This window comes from Clarias gariepinus, chromosome 17 (genome assembly GCF_024256425.1).
Source record: "Clarias gariepinus isolate MV-2021 ecotype Netherlands chromosome 17, CGAR_prim_01v2, whole genome shotgun sequence".
Classification (NCBI taxonomy): domain Eukaryota; kingdom Metazoa; phylum Chordata; class Actinopteri; order Siluriformes; family Clariidae; genus Clarias; species Clarias gariepinus.
In genome coordinates this window covers 6,260,466-6,280,499 of record NC_071116.1, presented here as the reverse complement: position 1 = coordinate 6,280,499, position 20,034 = coordinate 6,260,466, and the positions used below count along the sequence as shown (strand labels likewise).

At 40.9% G+C, this 20,034-nt stretch overlaps 1 protein-coding gene across 3 annotated transcripts in view; it reads left to right on the top strand.

Annotated features, from left to right (window-relative positions):
* The window catches only part of unc5cb (unc-5 netrin receptor Cb), a 160,667-nt gene that overhangs the window by 60,828 nt on the left and 79,805 nt on the right, over positions 1–20,034 (top strand). For 2 of the 3 annotated variants that reach the window (XM_053476366.1, XM_053476364.1), the window contains exon 2: positions 12,582–12,812. In XM_053476366.1, coding sequence (XP_053332341.1) covers positions 12,582–12,812 — 231 coding nt within the window. The remainder of the gene's footprint in view (positions 1–12,581; positions 12,813–20,034) is intronic. The other variant, XM_053476365.1, reaches the window with a different exon arrangement.

Here is a 20,034-nt window from a genome sequence, read left to right as displayed (position 1 = left end):
GCCCAGCTTTGCAATTCCGTGCAACAATGCAGCTGTGATTGTACAAGAGTTGCGCCGAGGTTTATTTTGATATCATGACAACTTTGAGCTACTTTCCTCATCACAGTACGCGTTTTGTTTCCATGACACCCCAGGAACGGATTTTTCCACAGCGAGCGATGCGAATTCCTCCCAGTGGTAATAATGCAGGAATGTGTGTCCTTTTACGCCTTTCTCTCTCTCTCTCTCTCTCTCTCTCCGAATGGAGATCGCAGATACTGAAGGAATGTGATACGTGCGGTAATGTTTCTCTGCACGGAGACCCAGTGTGTATTTTTCGAGCATATGGTCCCAGCAGGTCACACACTGGGTCAGAAATGAGCACACGAACCATGGACGGGGGTGTCCTTGGAATGCCCTTTTCTCAGTTTAGACCTCTATTGCTTTCTGCCAGGTACCTCATCTCTCTCTCTCTCTCTCTCTCTCTCTCTCGGTCACTTACTCTATCACTCTATTGCTCCGTTCCAGGCCATGTAAGTCCCAGCCTTTTTAAAGACGAAGCGTCAGGCTTTTTTTTTTTTAATCCCTTGATCCTAAGTGAAGATGGAGCTCCAATCCCGCGTTTTCCCCTCACTCCGCCTCTGGAGAGACGCCAGCTCTGTGATGGCTTTCCTCCCTGTAAGGTCGCCACCTATCAGCAGAAGCTCCCTAAGAACTCGGGTTATGCACATTTCCAGGCGAAGGTCGAGCTCTTAACATCCTCAGGGGAAATGTGCCACACATCTTTCTGCGTGATCCGGTTTAAACTGGGTTCTGATTCAACGGGAACGAGTTGAAATCAGAATAAACGTCATGGCCATCCTGTTTTTTTTTTTCGCCTGACATAATCATCTCTGAGGAGCAAGCTCTCCATCTCTGAGGTCATACACCAGGCACGCTAATCACATGGCTTAGCTCTCTCCAGACGACCACACACACACTCTACTGCCCACACACACACTAGTTCTTACCTCTGGCTTTAACCACACAATTTTCCCCCCAAATAAACAGGTTTCCTATTCTTACCTCTGGGGTTCATGTATATATGAGGGTGAGTCAAAAATTATCCGCAGTCCAGATATATTAAAAACTTCTGTTGGTCGCACTGTCTTGTCAGAGCTTTCCATTCAGGGCTTCTGTTTCCCCCCAGAAGCGTTTGGATATTGGCAAATAAAACTTCAAATGAAGTGAATCAATACTGGTGACGAGACACGGATTCGTCACTACGAGCCTGAGAGTAAACGAGAGTATAGAAGGAAACATCCTCAATCACCGACCGAAAAAAAGTTCAAAAGTCACTGATCAGCTGGGAAATTATGCTTCTCTGGGATTTTCTGGGATTCTCAAAGGCCGTTATTGGAATATTATCAGGAAAAATGTTCAACAATCAACAGGACTGCTGTTCAAGAACGTTGTGATCTTCCATGACAGTGCACATCTGCAAATTTCAGCAAACTAGGTTTTCAGGTGTTAAATCATCCTCCCTATAGTCCTTGTCTCTTTCACCTGTTTGGTCCCCTGAAAGCAGCCCTACGAAGACAAAGATCCACTTCTGATGAAGACGTGAAGGCAGCGGTGCGTTCGTGGCTCGAATGTGAAATACGAAACCTTGTCGATCATCGACAGATTGAAAAGCAAGGAGGTTATTTAAAAAACAATGCTGGCCTTTTGTAAAAGTTAATTAAAAGGAATTCTGCGGATAATTTTTGACTCACCCGTGAACCTTTCCCTAAATACCACTGCTTTAACATTTGCAAGGAGGACTAAATCAATTTTTGCACATTAATCTTGTTCATACTTACCTACAGTATGAGAGGTGTGTGTGTGTGTGTGTGTGTGTGTAGTGGAATTTCGCAGTGCACCTCCACCATTACCACTTCGACACTGAACCCTGTTTGAATAATTCATTTTGTTTTATTTAACTCTGCGGGAGAATCCGAGGTCCCGTTAGGCCGGCCAGTGTAATGGAATGTTTCGCCAAGGGATTGATCGGACCCATCTCTCGGTTAATGATGCTGCCTTCTGAGTCTTAACTTTCTGATAAAGGGAGTGGTGGCTGGGTGGACACGTGTGTGTGTGTGTGTGTGTGTGTGTGTGTGTGTGTGTGTGTGTGTGTGTGTGTGTGTGTGTGCGTGTGTGAATGCACGTGTACTGTAGTTGGGCTGCTTTTTGCACAGTAGAAACAGAAGCGTGTAGAGGAGGGGTCAGCCAGATGCTAATGATGGTCGATAAACATTCGCATGAGTGGGTCTCCTCCCTGTTACTACTGCAAGGCATCCCATAATAAATGTCTGTGTTAGCGCTCGGAAGCCAGCAAAGAGGAGATTAAGATTTTAACTGGATTACTTCGCCCTTCAGCCAGCCCCCGGGCTCCGGGTTGAAGGCGAGCATATGTTTATTTATGAAACGGGTCATGTCGCAAGGCCGAGGGCACGCGCGCGCTTCAAAACGCATCATCTTTCATCTCGGCTGTATACGTTATGTCCCGTGCATCGTAAGTTCATCCTTTATCACTTTCTCTCTCTCTCTCTCGCATTCTTTTATTCTCAGCCTCTCTCTCTCACTCTCTGGGACAGGCACGATTTATGCTCGCGCCCATCCGCATTCACGCTCGACTGTCCTCAGATGGCAGGGGAAAACAGCAGCTCGCTTGATACACTGCCTTCTCGGGAACGATAAATCTGGTGATAGAATGGAGCTTATCTTTTACAATGTAGGGAGTGTCAGGGAGGAGCATCCTCCAGCTGCTGTCACAGCTGTCTAAAGCATCGGGGAGCAAAAGAAAAAAAAAGAAACAGGTCTGCAACTGTGGGTGTCAGGAGTGCAGCATGGAGTTATACAGGTATACGTACGTGCACTATAGGAAAAAGTACGCCGTAGTGCGTCTACGCAGTGACACGCGCTGTCCTGTGATTCTGATTGGTCAGAAGGCAAAGATTTGTTTTGATGTAACAGAAAAAGGAAGGTAGGTTTCTGATTCCAGTGTCAGAGCTAGAGATTGGAACATGGCACAGTAAGACTAACCAACTCCACTCCGTCACACCACCCTGTTATGGGTGTTAATTTCCTATAACGGCGCAAGCGAAGCGTTTTATTCCTCGCTTTTATTTCCGACCGCGCGAGATCTCCATCTGGTATTCCTAAAGCGTTCGACGCGATTTTCTTTCAGAGTTTAAATCAAACACTTAATTCCCGTCCTTCGTCCACGCTAACCTCCCGGAAAGCACTCCCAAGGGTGCTATCGAAAGTCATGGCCAAAAAGAAAAAAAAAAAAAAGGCAGTTTTCTTACAGCTTTTGGTGTTCTATCCTGCTCTCTGTGATGTGCTTCAGATGTAAAGGCACAACATCAGAAAATGCGTATTAGATAAACTGCTGATATTTTATTGCAGCTGTTGGCTATTTTTTTTTTTTTCCACTCTGAGAAAATCCATCGATGGATTTAAACCCTCTGAGATAGGTGGACGCTGCTCGAGGGAAGTCTCCCTTCAAGTGAAAAAGTAATTAAGCCCGATGACAGCGAGGTTTTGTTTCTGAGGTTCTCCGCTGAACCTGAACTAAGAGGCCCTGACTTCGACGGTTTACTCTGTCTGACCTCATGTTAGAAGAGTGTTTGTGTGCCTGTGTGTGTGTGTGTGTGTGTATTTTAAAGACGAGTATTTGGCCTTTGAAGATTTCAGAAACTGAGTGAACTACAAAGCCCAGACAGCACCACTGATCCCACCCACCCACCAAGTGCATCGTTTCATCTTAGAGGTGTAGTGTGGGGCTTTGTGGGCCTTGATCTGCATGGTGGCGCTATCAGTGTGATCATACCCTTACTCTGGGTGGTTATCAGCAGCTTCATCAAACCCATAGCTCCAAAAATTATCACACCATCCTTCCCTGTTTGTTTTTTTTTGGCTTTTCAGGGGAACAAAAAGGCCCTGTCTGTGCTGTGTCGCCATTCTGGCACTGGTTATGGTAGTACTAGTTTCACTGACACAAAGAAAGCAAACATTGGTCATGGTTTAAAGCCTGCGTGTGCACTTTGAAAGCGACGCTAATCGCTTCAGATGTTGTTTAGAGGAGAGCTGCATCTAGAGCAGAAGGACCTTAGGAGACTGTACTTCTCTGTAGTGAGATTAGCCCGATTGGCCTCTATATTCAGGACTCTGAAAGGATGGCAGCTTTTTTAAAAGTATGAATCATTCCTGCAGGAGCTATTCTGTTTTCATATAACCCTTTTAGACAAAGTCGTTGGACACAATTTTATAGCATTTCTCTCTCTCTCTCTCTCTCTTAAGTTAGGGCCCTAATTACAGACCTGAGGTACCCCTTTGGTAACATCGCCCGGATTTGGTGTTTCGATGTTTCAGATTGGGGAATGTAAGCTTCTTTTGGTAGTTTTGAATACAACTTTAATAAATTTTTTATTAAATTGTTTTGTGGCATGAATTAACGGAGCATGATGGTATACAAAAACGAAAATGTGGTCTTGACATTTATCCGTATTCATCACACACTCTCTACACTGACATTTGCAATCCAATTTAACCTCTCATTCCTTTCCCTCCCTGTACTTATATACTGTAGAAGTGCTAATTGCTAATGTGCAATTTGATGTATACTAGTTTTTGTGCCTGTACCATTTTCACATATCTGAAGTGAGATCTGAACATTTTTTGTTTAACATTTTTGTTGGTGTTCATTAATGTACATACTGTAACGTACCATTTTTTTTTTTTTTTTTTTTTTTTTAACTATGAAATAACACATATGAAGTTAGGTAATTCAGGAACTAGGAATTAGTAACAGCTACAACAACACCAGTTAGTTGTTATTTTAAGACATGAAGACTTGCAAGTGTTGTCATGTGCGTTTGCAAAACCCATCAAGCACCATGATGAAACTGGCTCCATCTCAGAAGACCATCTCAGAAAACGTACCTCTGCTGCAGAGGAAAAGTTCATTTAGAGGTTCCATCCTCAGAAATCACCAATTAACAACCAGCACCTCAGATTAGAGGCGTTATAAAGCTTTACAGAGCAGAAGTAGCAGATACATCTCAATATTAACTGTTTAAAGGAGATTATTGCAAAGGTTAGATGTTTTCAGTATTGTTTTACAGTGTAGAACGAAATACGAATCAGGAAAGACCATGGAATTACAAGGTGTCCAAACTTTTGACTGGCAGTGGTTATTATGTGAATTTGATAAAACGAATTATTGGAGGAAATCCGCAGCACTAGTTAATGCTAGACTGTATTCAGCTTCGTCTACCCTGTGTCTGGTATCTTCCTGTACCGAATAGTATGAGTTCGAATACAAGTATCATTACACCCACACAGTCCCTTTATTTACCAATACCCATAGTATACAGTACGGTAGAATGTTCTTCTAGCAGACCAGATCTATGGTTATGGTTTATGTATTCTTATTCACATGGACTATCTTTAAAAAAAGAAAGTAAATTGCAGATCTGAGGTACAGCCACTCTGTAACTGTACTGCATCGTTTGGATCTTTGGCTCAACCATAATTTTAGAAGATGATCAGTTATAAGGACCAACATTGTGCAACAAAACTTCTCTTTTCTTTCTCTTGACATATACAAAAATGGAAAGTAAAGACCCTGGAGGGTATGTTGCTGTGAATCTGTGGCAAAGGTGGCAAGAACAAAAAAAGAAAAACCTGTGTTCATAGTGTCAAAGCAACTCTGCGGTTACCTTTTATTTATTTATTTACTTTTACAAGCCGAATGAATTAATATAATCTGCTTATGCAGAATTGTGTAAACAGCAAGCACCCACATCTAAGGCCAGATCATTATTAATGACTATATTTAGCTGCAGAAAGCACCAGTTCTTAGACGTGAGGATAGAACATATTGAGAATAGGTGTGCATACTGTGATAATTTTTCATAAAACTTGCGAAATTAGATTTAAATGCCGACACGTTTGCAAGCTGCTGTTTACCGATTAATGGAAAATTTCAGAATTGGACATTGCTGGGAAAAATATGTAGTCTAGTGTAGATTAGTTCAGTAAGAGCAACTTGAAAAAACAAACTGCAACACCAACAAAAACCTTAAAACCTTCATCGCTGTAAAGCTCATTGTTCACTTTTTCAAATAGCGTAATTAAGACTGCTTTAAATCAACAAACGCGGTGCTAGAAGGCAAAACCTAGCACTGTGCCATGGCTATCTGGCCACAGTTTACACCCCAGGGCTCAGATTCTTTTCTGCCTTTTTTTATTTGTTTAGGAAGAAAGCAAGCTGGCAGGCCCCGTGTTAAGAGGGTGAGGTGTGGTTGAGTTCCAGTCTGACTGTTCCAAGATGGCTTTCGTGATAACAGGCCCCACTCTCGAATTACATCCCAGAGCGCCCCATCAAAGAGTGGCAACCTAGCATGAAGAAACACTCACACACATGATGGCATACAGATGGGGTGCAAAGGGTCCGCATGCCTCTTACTGCCAAGCCTCCTTACTCGATGGAGGTTGTGTGCTTTGTATCTGTTAGCTCCCCTTCCTTCCTTTCTTATACCTAGCCTCATGGGTGTGACAGGACTCCCTGACAGTGCGGTGACAGTACGGAGACAGTAGTGCAAGCTCAGTTGTGGTGTCTGCAGTGGAAACATGCCTCTCTTTTTATCACTGTCTATCTATACAGTATATCTCTTCTCCTTCTCTGGAAAGAATGGGCTGAAAGAAGAATGCAGGCTTGCCAACCCTAAAAAAGAAGAATCTATGTTCCTGCTGATTTTTAACTCGGTACCCAGTTATTGTACACACAACACTTTTTATATAGTCTTTTTACAACTTGCTTTTAGTAAAACTTTGCTTCCTTTGTGGAAACCTTGAGATGGTTTCACTGGGCCGACAGAAGAACAGAGCAAAGAAACAAAACTATAAGAGACAAAAATAAAAGTTAAACAGACCTAGAAAGTTTTAAAGGATTTTAAAACACGGAAATGGACTTGCTTGCTAAGCTAACAAATGTATAAGTAGCTCTAGATTACACATAAACAAGCTTAAAACAAACTTAGCTAGCTAAACATGTCCCGAACCTTCAAGTAACGCTTCAAGTAACATTAGACGCTAGACTCTAGAAAACTGGTCCAAGGTGACTCTCATAATAACGTGTCCCAGAGCACCCCGTGAAAGAGTAGCAACCTAGCATGAGTGAACCTCCCTCAGGTCAAGTTACTAAAGCAAATTAAGTAGTTAACTACTTTTGGGGGGTCAGAAGTAGCTTAGTAGTTAAGGTGGTGGGCTACTGATCGGAAAGTCCCAAGTTCAAACCCGAGCACCACAAAGTTGCCTCTGTTGGACCCTTGAGGACCCTTAACCCTTAAATGTTCTTACATAAAATGTAAGTCGCTCTGGATAAGGGTGTCTGCCAAATGCTGTTAAAGTAAAGCTAACTTTTATCTTTGTAAATAATGAATATTCACCTAAGGCAATGCATTTAAATATAACATTATGAGGTTTTCAGACGTTTTGTACAGTACAAACCTAACAGGAGGTACTGTAATGTTAAACATTAACAACATGTTTCCTAGTGGTCCAGTGGTCAGGGTGCAGTGCTATGACCACAACGACTAGGGTTTGACCACAGGTTGGTTATTAAATTGGCTATAAAGTCATTTTTGCACCATTGTGATGGGGCATTCATGCAAGGATATCCCAACATCATGTAGTCATTAATGTTCAGATCTCATTTCAAAAAAAGTAATTCTAACTTCAAAAAACAACCTAGTACCCACTGGTGTCCCAACGTCCACAACATTGTCAAATTCGCGTCATAACGTCTTGACGTCTTGCTGCTCAGATAAAGTAAGAAAATCGGTTTGGGAAGGGAGCACTGGTTGAAAGACTACTAATGTGAGATAATGAGAATGGGGGGCGGGTGGGTGGTGTTCCATGAATGTCTGTTTATAATGGAGAGTTCAGAACACCAGTGCATCTGTTTCATGTCGTTGGTTCACTTTACAGTTTTTTAATGGTAACTCAGACCAGCATACTCCCATGTTAAACTGAATGAAGGTTGGCGGGTCGGAAAATCTTCTGATTCCCACTCTTTTTTTCTCATAGAGCATGTTTATTTCAAAATAATGTTTCTGCTGCAGTGGAAGCTGGTGATTGCAAGTGCACACAGAATCCTTTCATGCGGCTGTCTGATCTCTGATATAGTTAAATGATAGGGAAGGAATGGTAGAGCAAGGGATAGAGAGAGAAATGAGTGTGCTGGGTTTTTGAAGGCAGTTTCTAGGTCAAGGTCTGGGATGCGGCTATAAAATTTTGAAATCTTTATCTGAGTAATGCAGAGGAAAGGACACTGTAAGGACACAGTGCAAAAATGTTTTCATTCACACATATGAAAGCTCTGGCACATCTAAACATTTTAATAGATGGCATGTATTTAAAAAAAAATCTGTAATTTTTTTTATTAATTATATTGTAATCTGTAACAAAAAATATATATTTAATCTAGGCACACTATTGCAAACTAGGTCCAAAATAACAAGCTTATCCGATTAGCTGAGGTTTGCAACAAAAACTTGTTAGCTAACTCAGCTAATAAATATTCAAACAGTCTTATTGCACGCTAGTCTTTGTTAGGAAAATTGGGTAGCTAATAAAGCTTATGATTATCCAAGTTTCTCTCGACAGTATACTCAAGCTATCAGGTAATGAGTGAAAAACATACTATAGCAGGCTAAATGTGTTAGCCAATGATTGTTCCAGTAATGCTAGATGATACATACAGATACAGATGCTAATGTCAAATGATGCTAGCTACTGTAATGAATGCTCCAGTAACTTAAGCTAACATCAGATCACTTTTGAAAGCTAAATCATTAACTTAGCTCATTATCCTTTTTTTAAACCTTTAAAAAAAATGTTTTTTTTTAAGTTACTTCCTTATTAAGGCGTCATACTAAATAAGAAAATGTTTTGTCCTAGCATTTTTTTTCCTCCAGAGGATATCATTAGGTAGAATTTAAAACAAAAAAAATCAGCTAATTCTGTTAGCTAATGAATGTTCAAGTAATTCTTGACGAAATGTTTACAAGTTAATGCCAGATAACATTAATATAAGAGAAGAACACTGGCTAACTGTGTTAACTAATGGTTGTTTATTTAATTCTTGGCAATACACACACAAGCTAACATCAGGTCATTTTGAAATGAAAACTAGTTAGCCAACAAAGCTATTTATGTGTTGTTTTTTGTTTTTTTACTTGTATGTGATACTTCAATGCAAAAATAATTCCAGTGCATATAGAAAGTATTTATTATCGTAATGTTAAAAGATACAGTTGGTTAGCTAATAAATGTTAATGCAAAGCTAGACTAACACACATGCTTACGGTACATTAGCAGACTACAGTAGCAGGCTAACTTATAGTTGCTAACCATCCCTTTTAATACTTATATCTGAGGAAATATTTTGCATTTAATGAGTTTAATTTTGCAACACAAGTTCTGTTATATAAAATCTAAAACAAATTTGGGTAAAAATGTTACGTTTATACATTTATACGTATGTAGAGCAACATCAAGCATTAAAGAGTCTGATATGTAAATATGTGGATTTACACAGGAATCGACAAGTACTGTGTTTAAAATCAATACTTGTGAGCACGTGTTGTTGTTGTGTGTTTGTGTGTCTTTAAAACTCTGTGTGGTGTGTCTGTATGTTTATCAGTCTGTGTATAATAATGATCGGCTGATGGGGCCAGCTGTTTTACTGGGTCACGGTTCTGGTCCAGGGCTAATAGCTGCAACCGAGCGTAAATTTGATAAAAACGTGCTCTTGCATTTTCCCAGATCCTGATACCCTTTTGCATTCTCGGGCATGCGGAAAGCTGATCCCCCCCCCCACAAACTCTGTTTCATACGTTTCAGTAAACATCAGGAAGCCCAGCAGGATGTTTAACCTTATCTGTAATATATAAATGCTGACCTGCTTTGGTTTTATACAGGCATGGTTATATTAGTTATATTAAAATAGCACAGTTAATACTCGTTATAATCATCTAGTTTATTAGAGAGATAAAAGTATATCAATTAAAAGGAAAAAAAAACTTCACTAAAAAACACATCCAAAAGCATGGCAGGTGTGTGGACAGATGTGACCGTAAATAAGAAATGAAGGGAACATGACGAGATAAAATCCTGTTTTCTGTTTAATATTTACCAAAAAAAAAAAAAAAAACTGAGCATAACCAATGTCATATTTATTAAATCTTCATTAGTGAAATTGTGTGTATTACATTTGGCGTAGGTGGTAAAAATCGTTTTAGCACTGTTCTGTTTCAAATTTAAAATGGCCAATTTTACAAGATAATACCACATAATGATTCAAATAGAGCTTGTTTAAAGCATCATTTTAAATGCATTTCCTGTTTACGATACAGTAAATTCACCCTTTCCTCGTATACCGCAGATCAAATACCTGTAACTCGCTCATATAAGTACATCCATTAAAGTTCCCATATGTTTCTATGATTTAATCAAGTTAACATAGGTCTCAGAGCTCCCTCAAAGTGTGTGTTAATGATCCAGGTAAAATAACTCACAGCAGCAAGCCAGGGGAGGGGATATTCTTATATGAGGTCACATTAGGGGATGATCTAATTGGCTTGTTTTTTCTTTAATTCAAGTTCTGAATGTCTAAAGATGACTAAAGTGAATTTTTGCATGACAATAGGGTTGCTTAGTTTAAAGGAATACTCGGGCACATTTCAAGCATTATCTCTGATCGCCTCATTTGCAATTACCACTAACAAGAACTTTAACGTGTTTCTTTGTACTGTAGCTTTAAACAAATCAATGGGAAACTCATAAATAACAGAAGCCTAGGGGCAGTTGTTGAATTCTGTTGAAAAAGTTTTTAAGTTAAGGTAAATATGAAGTTATTATTATTAGAAGATTTAAAAAAGGGTTTTATTTACCAAATCTGTACTTAAGCTCTTGAAATCTAAGTAAATTGTAAAAAAAAAAAAACTGTAAATAGTTGTTTTTGTTAGTTGCGTACATTCCTGCACGGGTATCCCATAGTACCATATTTTTGAAATACCAGTCAGTTGAAGATGATTTAATCAGATCTGGAGCTTCATTTTCAAATACCCTCGACTAAGGAATTAATAAAAGCATTCTCCAGGATTTTCTTTATTCAGCATCTGCCCTTAGTCTTCCATTATAGACTTGAAGGTATGACTTAAAAAAGTCTCTTAGGATTATTGCTTTGATAGCTGAATATATTGCTGCAAAGACTATGGCTCTTCCTTGTTCTTCTTCTCTTCTGCAGTATACACATGCCCTAAGGCTACTATAAAGCCTCAGCCTAGGGGTCAGCTAAAGTTTACCGCTCCTCTTCAATTAGCAGATGACTAGAGGCTGATGACAGCAAAGGTGTGATCCCACAGCATCCTGTGATGAAAAAAAGAACGAAAAAAAACAGACTCGATGCCTGGAGCGGCCTCGACGCTCCTGCTCTCCTTCCACCTTTTCCGTTGCATCTTATGCACTCTGCACTCTTTAGCCTTGCTCTCTGATTGTACGGCTGCACGCACCGAAATAGATCCTGACACACAGACATGGCTGTGACATCACAGGCCATATTGACACGATATTGTCTTCCTGCCCCGACAAGATTTGTTAAGACACAGTGAACTTGAGGATTGAAGAGCGAGCTGGAAAAACAAGTCGGTGGGGGGGTAAAGAATCGCCCATGCGGTGATTTAACCTTTTTGCCACAGGAAGTGATGCGCCTCCCTTCCAGACTCGTTCCTATTGGGGGGTAAATAATTGATGTCTAGCAGTTGGGTGTTAGGAATAGAAAACGGAGCAGAGGTGACAAATGGGCTCTGCAAATGGGTTTCCTCCCCCGTCTGCAGAGTCAAAGGCCGGATATTGAGACGGGCTGACAAACCTTGAGAGCCATCCTAGTGCAGATGTGTGTGTGTGTGTGTGTGTGTGTGTGTGTGCACGCACATGTGTAACATATTTAAGAGAGATTTTTAAGAAGCCTTTTGGCTGGTGTTCTCTGATCAAGAGGGAATTTCGAGAGATTCTTTGGACGTCCAGCGCCAGAGATTGAGTTTGTAAATGGGCTGATAAATATAGGTGTGCGTTTGATGGGGCCAGACAGCAGCCTGACTGAAACAGGCATGCTGATGAAAGAAAGCCTTAATTACAGAGGGCTTAACCATCTGCAGCCACCCAAATATCTGTGGAATTAAGTACACCAGAAGCCCCTAGACCGCCTGTGAAAAAAAACTGGGCTCTAACCGCAAGTGGCCTGGTTCGGGGGGAAATATGAAAAAGGTGCACATTTCATTTCTTAACAGCCAACACTGTCACTGCTAGTGGTTTCAAAGTGCTAACGGTAGCTGCGGTTCAGGGTGGATAGAGCAGGAGCTCGGAGCCAATGTGGAAGCCGTCCCAAAACCTCTCCGTGCCAAACCTGCTTGTATAAACATTCGCCTCAATGATAAATGAGCTGTGATGTTGCTCTGTAATGTATGTATCAAGTTTATAAGGCTGATCTTTATCTCTCTCTCTCTCACCAGCAGAAGATGACTACTTGGGATTGGGCGAGCTTCCCGAGACGTTCCCTTCGGACCCGCCCGAACCCCTCCCCCACTTCCTGATGGAGCCCGAGGAGGCCTACATCGTCAAAAACAAACCAGTCAATCTATACTGCAAAGCCACGCCCGCCACGCAGATCTACTTCAAGTGCAACAGCGAGTGGGTTCCCCAGAAGGAGCACACGGTGGAAGAGCGCGTGGACGAGACCTCCGGTCAGTACCACTAAGCGGAAAGTGTATTCATGATAAAAAGAAAGCATCCTCATGAGTTTAATAGAAGCAAATCATAATAAAAAAAAAAAGGCAAATTAAATCGTTAAAAAGTCGAATAAAAGTTTTATCTTGAGAAGAGGTCACGGGACACCGTTTTCTGTTGCACGATGTCGGAAAACTTTTTACGATCCACTTCGCCCGTAATGAGAGTGGAATTTCTTTGCAGGCTTCTTTAAACTAAAACGCCAATAAAGCTTGCGTGAGGCTGCTACTGTGCTGTTAAACACGATGTTTAGGTTTCGTGTCTGGTTCTTGAGACATCATTAAAGCTCAGACAGTGCTGACACTGAGCTCTTTCGTCTGACACAAAGCTACTAGTAGCAGACACACTTGGGACTGAGATAGAGAGAGAGAGAGAGAGAGAGGTCCCAAAAGTAAGCATAATGTGCAAGCTTTAGGGGAAAAATTTAGATTTTGTGTTTTGTTTAGTTTTTTTTGGAGTAATGTTTTAAATATAGAAGTCTAGTGGAGTTGAGGTTTTTTTTTTTTTTTTTAGGGCGGTGTTAAAAATATTCATTTAATAATGCAGTTCTAAATATAAAATGTTTTGTGCTTTGCTTCTTCACTTCGGCGCTAATCACAAAATGCTGCCAAAATAAGACGGGTTTACTGGAATAGTGTCCAAGTATTAAAACAGCATCCAGTTACGCTTTCTAACTTGTAGCTACTGTGAGAGTATTGTACGGTGTCACACAAAGCACTTTTTTTGTCATGCGATTTCACTTGACGATGGTTCACTTCACGAACTTTCCATAAAGAGTTGAATCTTTACAGTAAAAAATATTTCATCATACAGTACAATCCCGTAGGCAAGTCTGATTAGGAACTTAATGCTAATCCGCAAGCTTACTGTACTTAGTTAGTGATGTATTAGAATTGCAGTTCCAGCCATGATTTCTTCTGGGTACTAAACATGGTACGGTGGTACCTCTGCATAAGAACGCCCCGCCTCAAAAGAACTAAAATTTTGCAAGAAATTTGCCTCGGCATACGAAGCACTTTCAGCATACGAGCGCAAGAACCGGGCCAAAGCGACCGCCGGCATGCGTGCACGTCCGGTTTGCGCTTACATTGAGTTTACGTATTTTTGGTCGGTTTCTTTTTGCATTTTGTACGATCATCAGAAAAAGAGGCAACTTTCAGTTTCGCATTTACATTATTTCCTATAGGAAAATGTTTTGGAATTCAACGGAACAGAATAAATCCGTATTTTTATTCTGTAAATAAAAATGTTATCATTTCATTCAAACAAAAACTACTTCATCTACTATTCATCTATGTGTGTACTTTGCTTGCACGACATTTGCTTAACGAATCTGTTGCGCTGCGCTAGAAGAAAGTTCAAAAAAGATTTTTAGATAACAGCAAATAATCTGACCAAAATAAACATAGCCCTGGTAGGACCTTTCTCTCAAATATCTTTAAATCCGTGCTACAGCTTAACGAGAATACGCGCAACCTCATATAGTGCTAATACAATCTCATCTTCTTTGATTTGATTGGCTGACTCCCTCTGATAAGGAACGTCACACAGTAATATCTTGTAAAGGCGCTACTCCTGTGTAGTCCAAGTGGCAGCCTATTTTCGATTATTGTGCAAAATGTTATCTAAACGGCTCAACGGAGGCCATTATTTGCCGAGGGAATCTCTCTCTTTTTCTCTCTCTCTCTCCCTCTCTCTCTCTCTCCCTCTCTCACTCTCTCTCCCCTTTCATCGCCCTGTGATGTCTCTTTCCTGTCTGTGTATTCACAGGAATATTGACTAGCGAGTCAAGTTCTTTCTGGCTTGTGTCTCTTTTCACATCGCTCCCTCTCCCTCTTTCTTTTAGACAATGACAGATCTCAGTCGTCATCTGGTATCTCGCCGACGACCGACATTACGTCGATTAACAGTTCGTTAAAACCGAGCTGCCATCCTGTCGTAACGTGTTTAGCCCCTGATGAGAGTGGCATGTTTTTACGGCTCTTTCCGTGAAAGCGTCGTGAGCTGAATGCAAACACGTGCTTCTGCTTACTGTCTGCGGGCTCTTAATAACCAGCAGCTCAATAGTGTCTTCAGAGCACAGATAGGAAAAGAAAGTGCTTGGGAGAGTGGCGTGATTGCTACCTGTGGGCTACAGGGACAACTCAATTTCCCTCTTTGGCAGCTGAATGCAGCCAGTCAAATAGAGCCTGTTGTCTGTAATGGTTCAGAAGCCCTTGGGGGATTTTATTCTTTATACACTGTATATATATATATATATATATATATATATATATATATATATATATATATATATATATACACACACACACAGTATGTAAACTGGAGCACACTCGCGCTTAGGTAATGCAGACTAGAACACACAGTCATAGACACACTCACACTTTTGGATGCTTGTTAGAATTTCACCATTAGTTAAAATAAAACAGGGTAAAAAACCATTGTTGGAATAAAGTAAAGCATATGGCATATTGCTTTTTTTTTCTTTTTTTCTTCTTTTGGACGACAGATAACACAAAACATCCAAGCAGTGCTGGGAGGATGCACACAATTATATGTCTCTACAACGCAGCTAGTTTTGCCATATGCTGTATTTTAGCACCGTAAATGTACACTTATGATAAAATATAATGTGTAATATATATATATATATATTTCTCACACATTTATGGCAACAATAAGTGTCAGGAATTTCATGTTATCTTGCAACTAAGAACATCAAACAAACTATCAATTAAACGCCACCATGCTTTGTTTATATCAACCCTTTTTCTTTCTTTTCCCTAAATGTCTAAATGTTTGTTGTTCAGGTCGATGATGTACAGGCCGTATTTCCCAAACCAAATCCTCGTTCCTTATCTATTTCCTGTTTTTTACAGTAGTACAGGCGCAGGTGATTGACAGGTGCCACCAGCAGGTTGCCATTTTTGGGCCCTTGATTTATGCCCCTTAAACCTCAACTGCTCAGATGTACGACGTGATGACGATACGACGTAACGATGTAAGTCGCTTAAGATAATGGAGTCTGCCGAGTGATGTAAATGGCCATTCTTTCACAATTTATAAACAAATTTACGATTTACTACAAATTACTATTCTTTCAGATTTTAATAACGCGTCGGATAGTTCTTAACTCGAATCCGGTAATTTCACATTTCCATAGTTGTTTTCTTTGCTTGATGCACAACAGTAATCTGACCTTTTGGAAATGGCGGCTGTCTTCCAGGTCAGGTAGTGTAATTAACTTTTTATTTTATTTATTAATTTATTTTTATGGAAGGAGTCTCTCCGGACAACATTAAACAGAACTCTAAATCAGAAAAACAAAACTGGTACAGGAAAATAATCAGTGCCTCGGTGATGTGATGCTTCAGGATGCGTCACGTTGGTAAATAATTTCCCTAATCAAGCTGGAACATTTGAGTCGTTTATGAAATCTTCACTCTTACTCTGCGATAAGAAGATTTATCCAAGGTCGCCAAGACCACCAGGAGGAATAATATCGGTGTAAGCTTAGCTCGGAGCATATGATTTAAAAAAAGAAAAGAAAGAAACTGTAGTAGTAATGCCTTCCCAATTAAAAACACCTCCTTGATGTGGAGCTGCTGAGACGAGGGCCGCACGCTAATTTGACGCGAGTTGAGATGTGGATCGTTCTTCTTCTCCGAATCTCTCTTCGCTCACTTGCTCTTCCCATCTTTGTCTTTCCCTCCCTCTGTTCTCTCTCTCTCTCTCTTTGCTCTTTCGTCTCCATTCCTTTTCCTCGCGCTCCGTTTATCTCCCTTTATTTGGGCTCTGGGTGCCTCTGCCCACTCCACTCCTCTCTAATTTCCCCTGATTGACAGAAAAGAACCGCAGATAGAGGCTGGTCAATAGCCATCCAAGCCGGCAGAAACATGATCCAATGCCCACGCTCATCCTCTCCCCCTATCCTATCCCCCTTTCCCTTTCTCCCACTGTATTGGGCAGGGGAGTAGATTAACAAGCATTTAGGCTAGCAGCGGGCCGAGCTGGAGTGTTATCTGCGCCAGGCACCAGGCTCCGTGCTTCAGTCTTTCCCCTCTTTCCTCCTCCTCCTCCTCCTCCTTCTCTTCTGGAAAAGAAAGAAAGAAAGCCTATGCTTGTATGCAGGATCATTATCTCCCTGCAAATGGATTTTTTGGAAGTGGCTTCAAGGAGAAACACCTACTCAAATGTTCCAGCATCGATTCGCTCTCTCTCTTTAACCACCACCCCGGAGTCAACAAAAGGAGAAAGAGGTTTAGATTCGCACGCGATTAAGGTCACGTTTTGAAGGAATAATCGGATGGATGTTATTCAATTTTGTAACAGATTGTAGTAATTCTGTTACATCAGGTTTTTTTAGGAAATTACGCTGTTTTTTTTTGATAGAGCACTCATAGTAGAGTCGGTAATTCCATTACCCGGGACACATTTGGGTCCGAGCAATAAATAACCACATGGATACTCCGATGGGTGCTTTTAGCCGTGGAGCCAGCCTGACTCGAATATGTTGTGCACTTATCCCAAACAAGTGGGACGATCTGATGCTGAATGCTCTCTCTCTCTCTCTCTCTCTTTCTCTCTCTCTCTCTCGCACGTCCCCCAACACTTAGGCGCTGCCCGTGCTAATCTCCAGCCGGCCCATTGATCGCTACAAATGAACCTAAGTTAATTATGTCGAGTTGCAGTGGTGTAATGCACACCGTGGACATACTATCACCGCCCCCTCCGAATGGAAGGTGAAATGGAGCAAGTTATTTTGGAAAGGCTGGTGTGCAAAAAAAAAAAAAAGTAAAACGCCCTCTCTGTCTTCCCTTTTCTCCCTCCGTTCTTCTCTCTCTCTCTCTCTCTCTCTCTCGCTCTCCTTCCCTGCCGTCTCGTCTGCCTCTCGCAGATCAATAACATCCTAAAGCTAATAATGACAACCATGCTAATAAGGTATCCGTTTTCAGCAGCCAGGCCCACAGGCAAGATGTGAGAAATTACGTAAAAGCGGATTCAATCGGGAATCGTATCCGAGGAGCGTTTTTGAAAAATTCATAAGCGTGCCATATTAGATGACAGTTATTCCGTGGTGATTATCTCTTGGTTTTATTTAGTATAATGCTATAATGCTTTAGATCCAGACCAGGGGTATGATGTAATATGTGGTAAGAATATACTCGTACTCAGTGGTTTATCATTCATTTTCGTACTGTATCACTCACAAAAGGTTAAATTGCTACGCTGAGGAAGTTCTCGAGCTCCCGTAATGAACGTTGGCGCCGGTACATAAACAAGGTCAATTACGCCACGTCTCAGCGAACAGGAAAGACAGCTGCTCTTAAGAGAGTGTTGTAAAAAGTGACCCCCAGCACAGCGAGCGCTTCGCCCCCCCCCCCTCTCATTTCCAGCCTTTCAGACGTCCTCTCCGTCATGAGAGAAACCCGCGCTGCTCTAGTTAGCTGCATGTCTCTTTTAAGTCTTGTTCACGGGTTTGAGATCCTCCTTCTGGAGCAGATAAAATAATATGAATGAATCCGTGTGTGCATGCATGCGCGCACCTGTGCGTGTGTGTGTGTGTGTGTGTGTGTGTGTGTGTGTGTGTGTGTGATCATGCTCTCATTAGACGAGCCTTGATGTCCTGTTTTGTCGGATCAGAGCACGGCTACATCATCAACGCTGAAATACTGGAAGATAGCCAGGGTTTGAATTATAGCGAACCTCTCAAGGGGCCGTTTTCAGATTGGAAAAATAGTTGACATGACTTTATGCATTTAATAGGCTTGCATTAAAATTCATCTCTCTCTCTTCTTCTTTTTTTTTTTTTTTAAATAATTAAATCATTGTGCTTCCATTACAAATGATTCTGTAAGTATAAATATGACTTCGCGAAATAATGTAATTAAAAAACAAACTTTATTCTTGAACTCTGTTCAATCACATATAATAATAATAATAATAATAACAATAATAAATTCCCTGAAATCATTTTACAACAATATTTAATAAATCAAATAAGCCGCGTGACAAACATCTGATTTAATTACCGTTTTTTTTGTTTTAAATCTATGATGATAAAAAACAAAAACAATGCACAATAACCAGTATATACCAACGCTTTAATTAATGCCCATTTGGTAGTTAATTTTACCCGAAGACCTGAGATTAGATCGTTATCACCAATTAGAGACGTGCTGCGGAGTGATTCGCGCTCGTTTGCGTGGACTTGTTCTACTAAGCCCCTGGTTCGTCTTGTCTTCCTGTTAATGATGTTCGTTAAGTAACGGACACAGGGATGAAACACGCGAGGACGTGCCGTTACATATGGAAATATGGTTCGTGGTTGATTGGGGGGTGTTTGGGGTTGTGAGATCTATAAGTCCATATTGTCGCTGTCACTGTTGTCTCATGTCTTCGTTGTTTCTCGTCTCGGATTTCAAAATAATTTCTGCATTAAACAATACGCTTTTAAAGCATTTTTAACTATTAGTCTTAAGATTATTTAGAACAAGACCCCGTGTTTAAGCTGTTATACGCTGTATAAGAACGAACACCATAGTATTAACATGGTGATTTCTGAGGCGGGTGACTCCAAATGAACTTTTGTCTCTAGACGTCACGAGAGACAGTTTCATTGTGGTGCTTGATGGGTCAATACTGTTCCAGAACTGCTGAGCTTTGTGTCGTAAAATACTGTACAGTAACGACTGATTGCTGCTGCTGCTGCTGTTGTTTATACTTAATTACCTAATGTAGAAAATGAATCTAATGTTGTGTCCAAATGTTTGACTTGTTACTGTGTATACAGTTGCCAGCCTCATCATCAGATTAAAGCCGTTATGAAGGCTTTACAGAGCATGAGTAGAGACACATCTCAATATCAACTGTTCAAAAGATTATCGAATATTTTGGTAGAATGAAATAAGGACGTAGAAGGTGTATCCAAACTTAGTGGTGTGTAAAAACCTAGTGGGGAATATACAAGGAGGTGGTTCAGTTTTAGGGTTAGGGTTAGGGTTCTGAACCCTAGTTCTGAATGGCCATTGGTATTGCCATCATCACTCCCGCACTCGTTCTCTGTACCCCTTTATCCTCTGAAGCAAATGGTGAAGCAAACCCAGTGGAAACCCAACAAGCATGGGGAGAACATGCGACTCCACACACACACACACACACACACAAGGCAGAATTCGA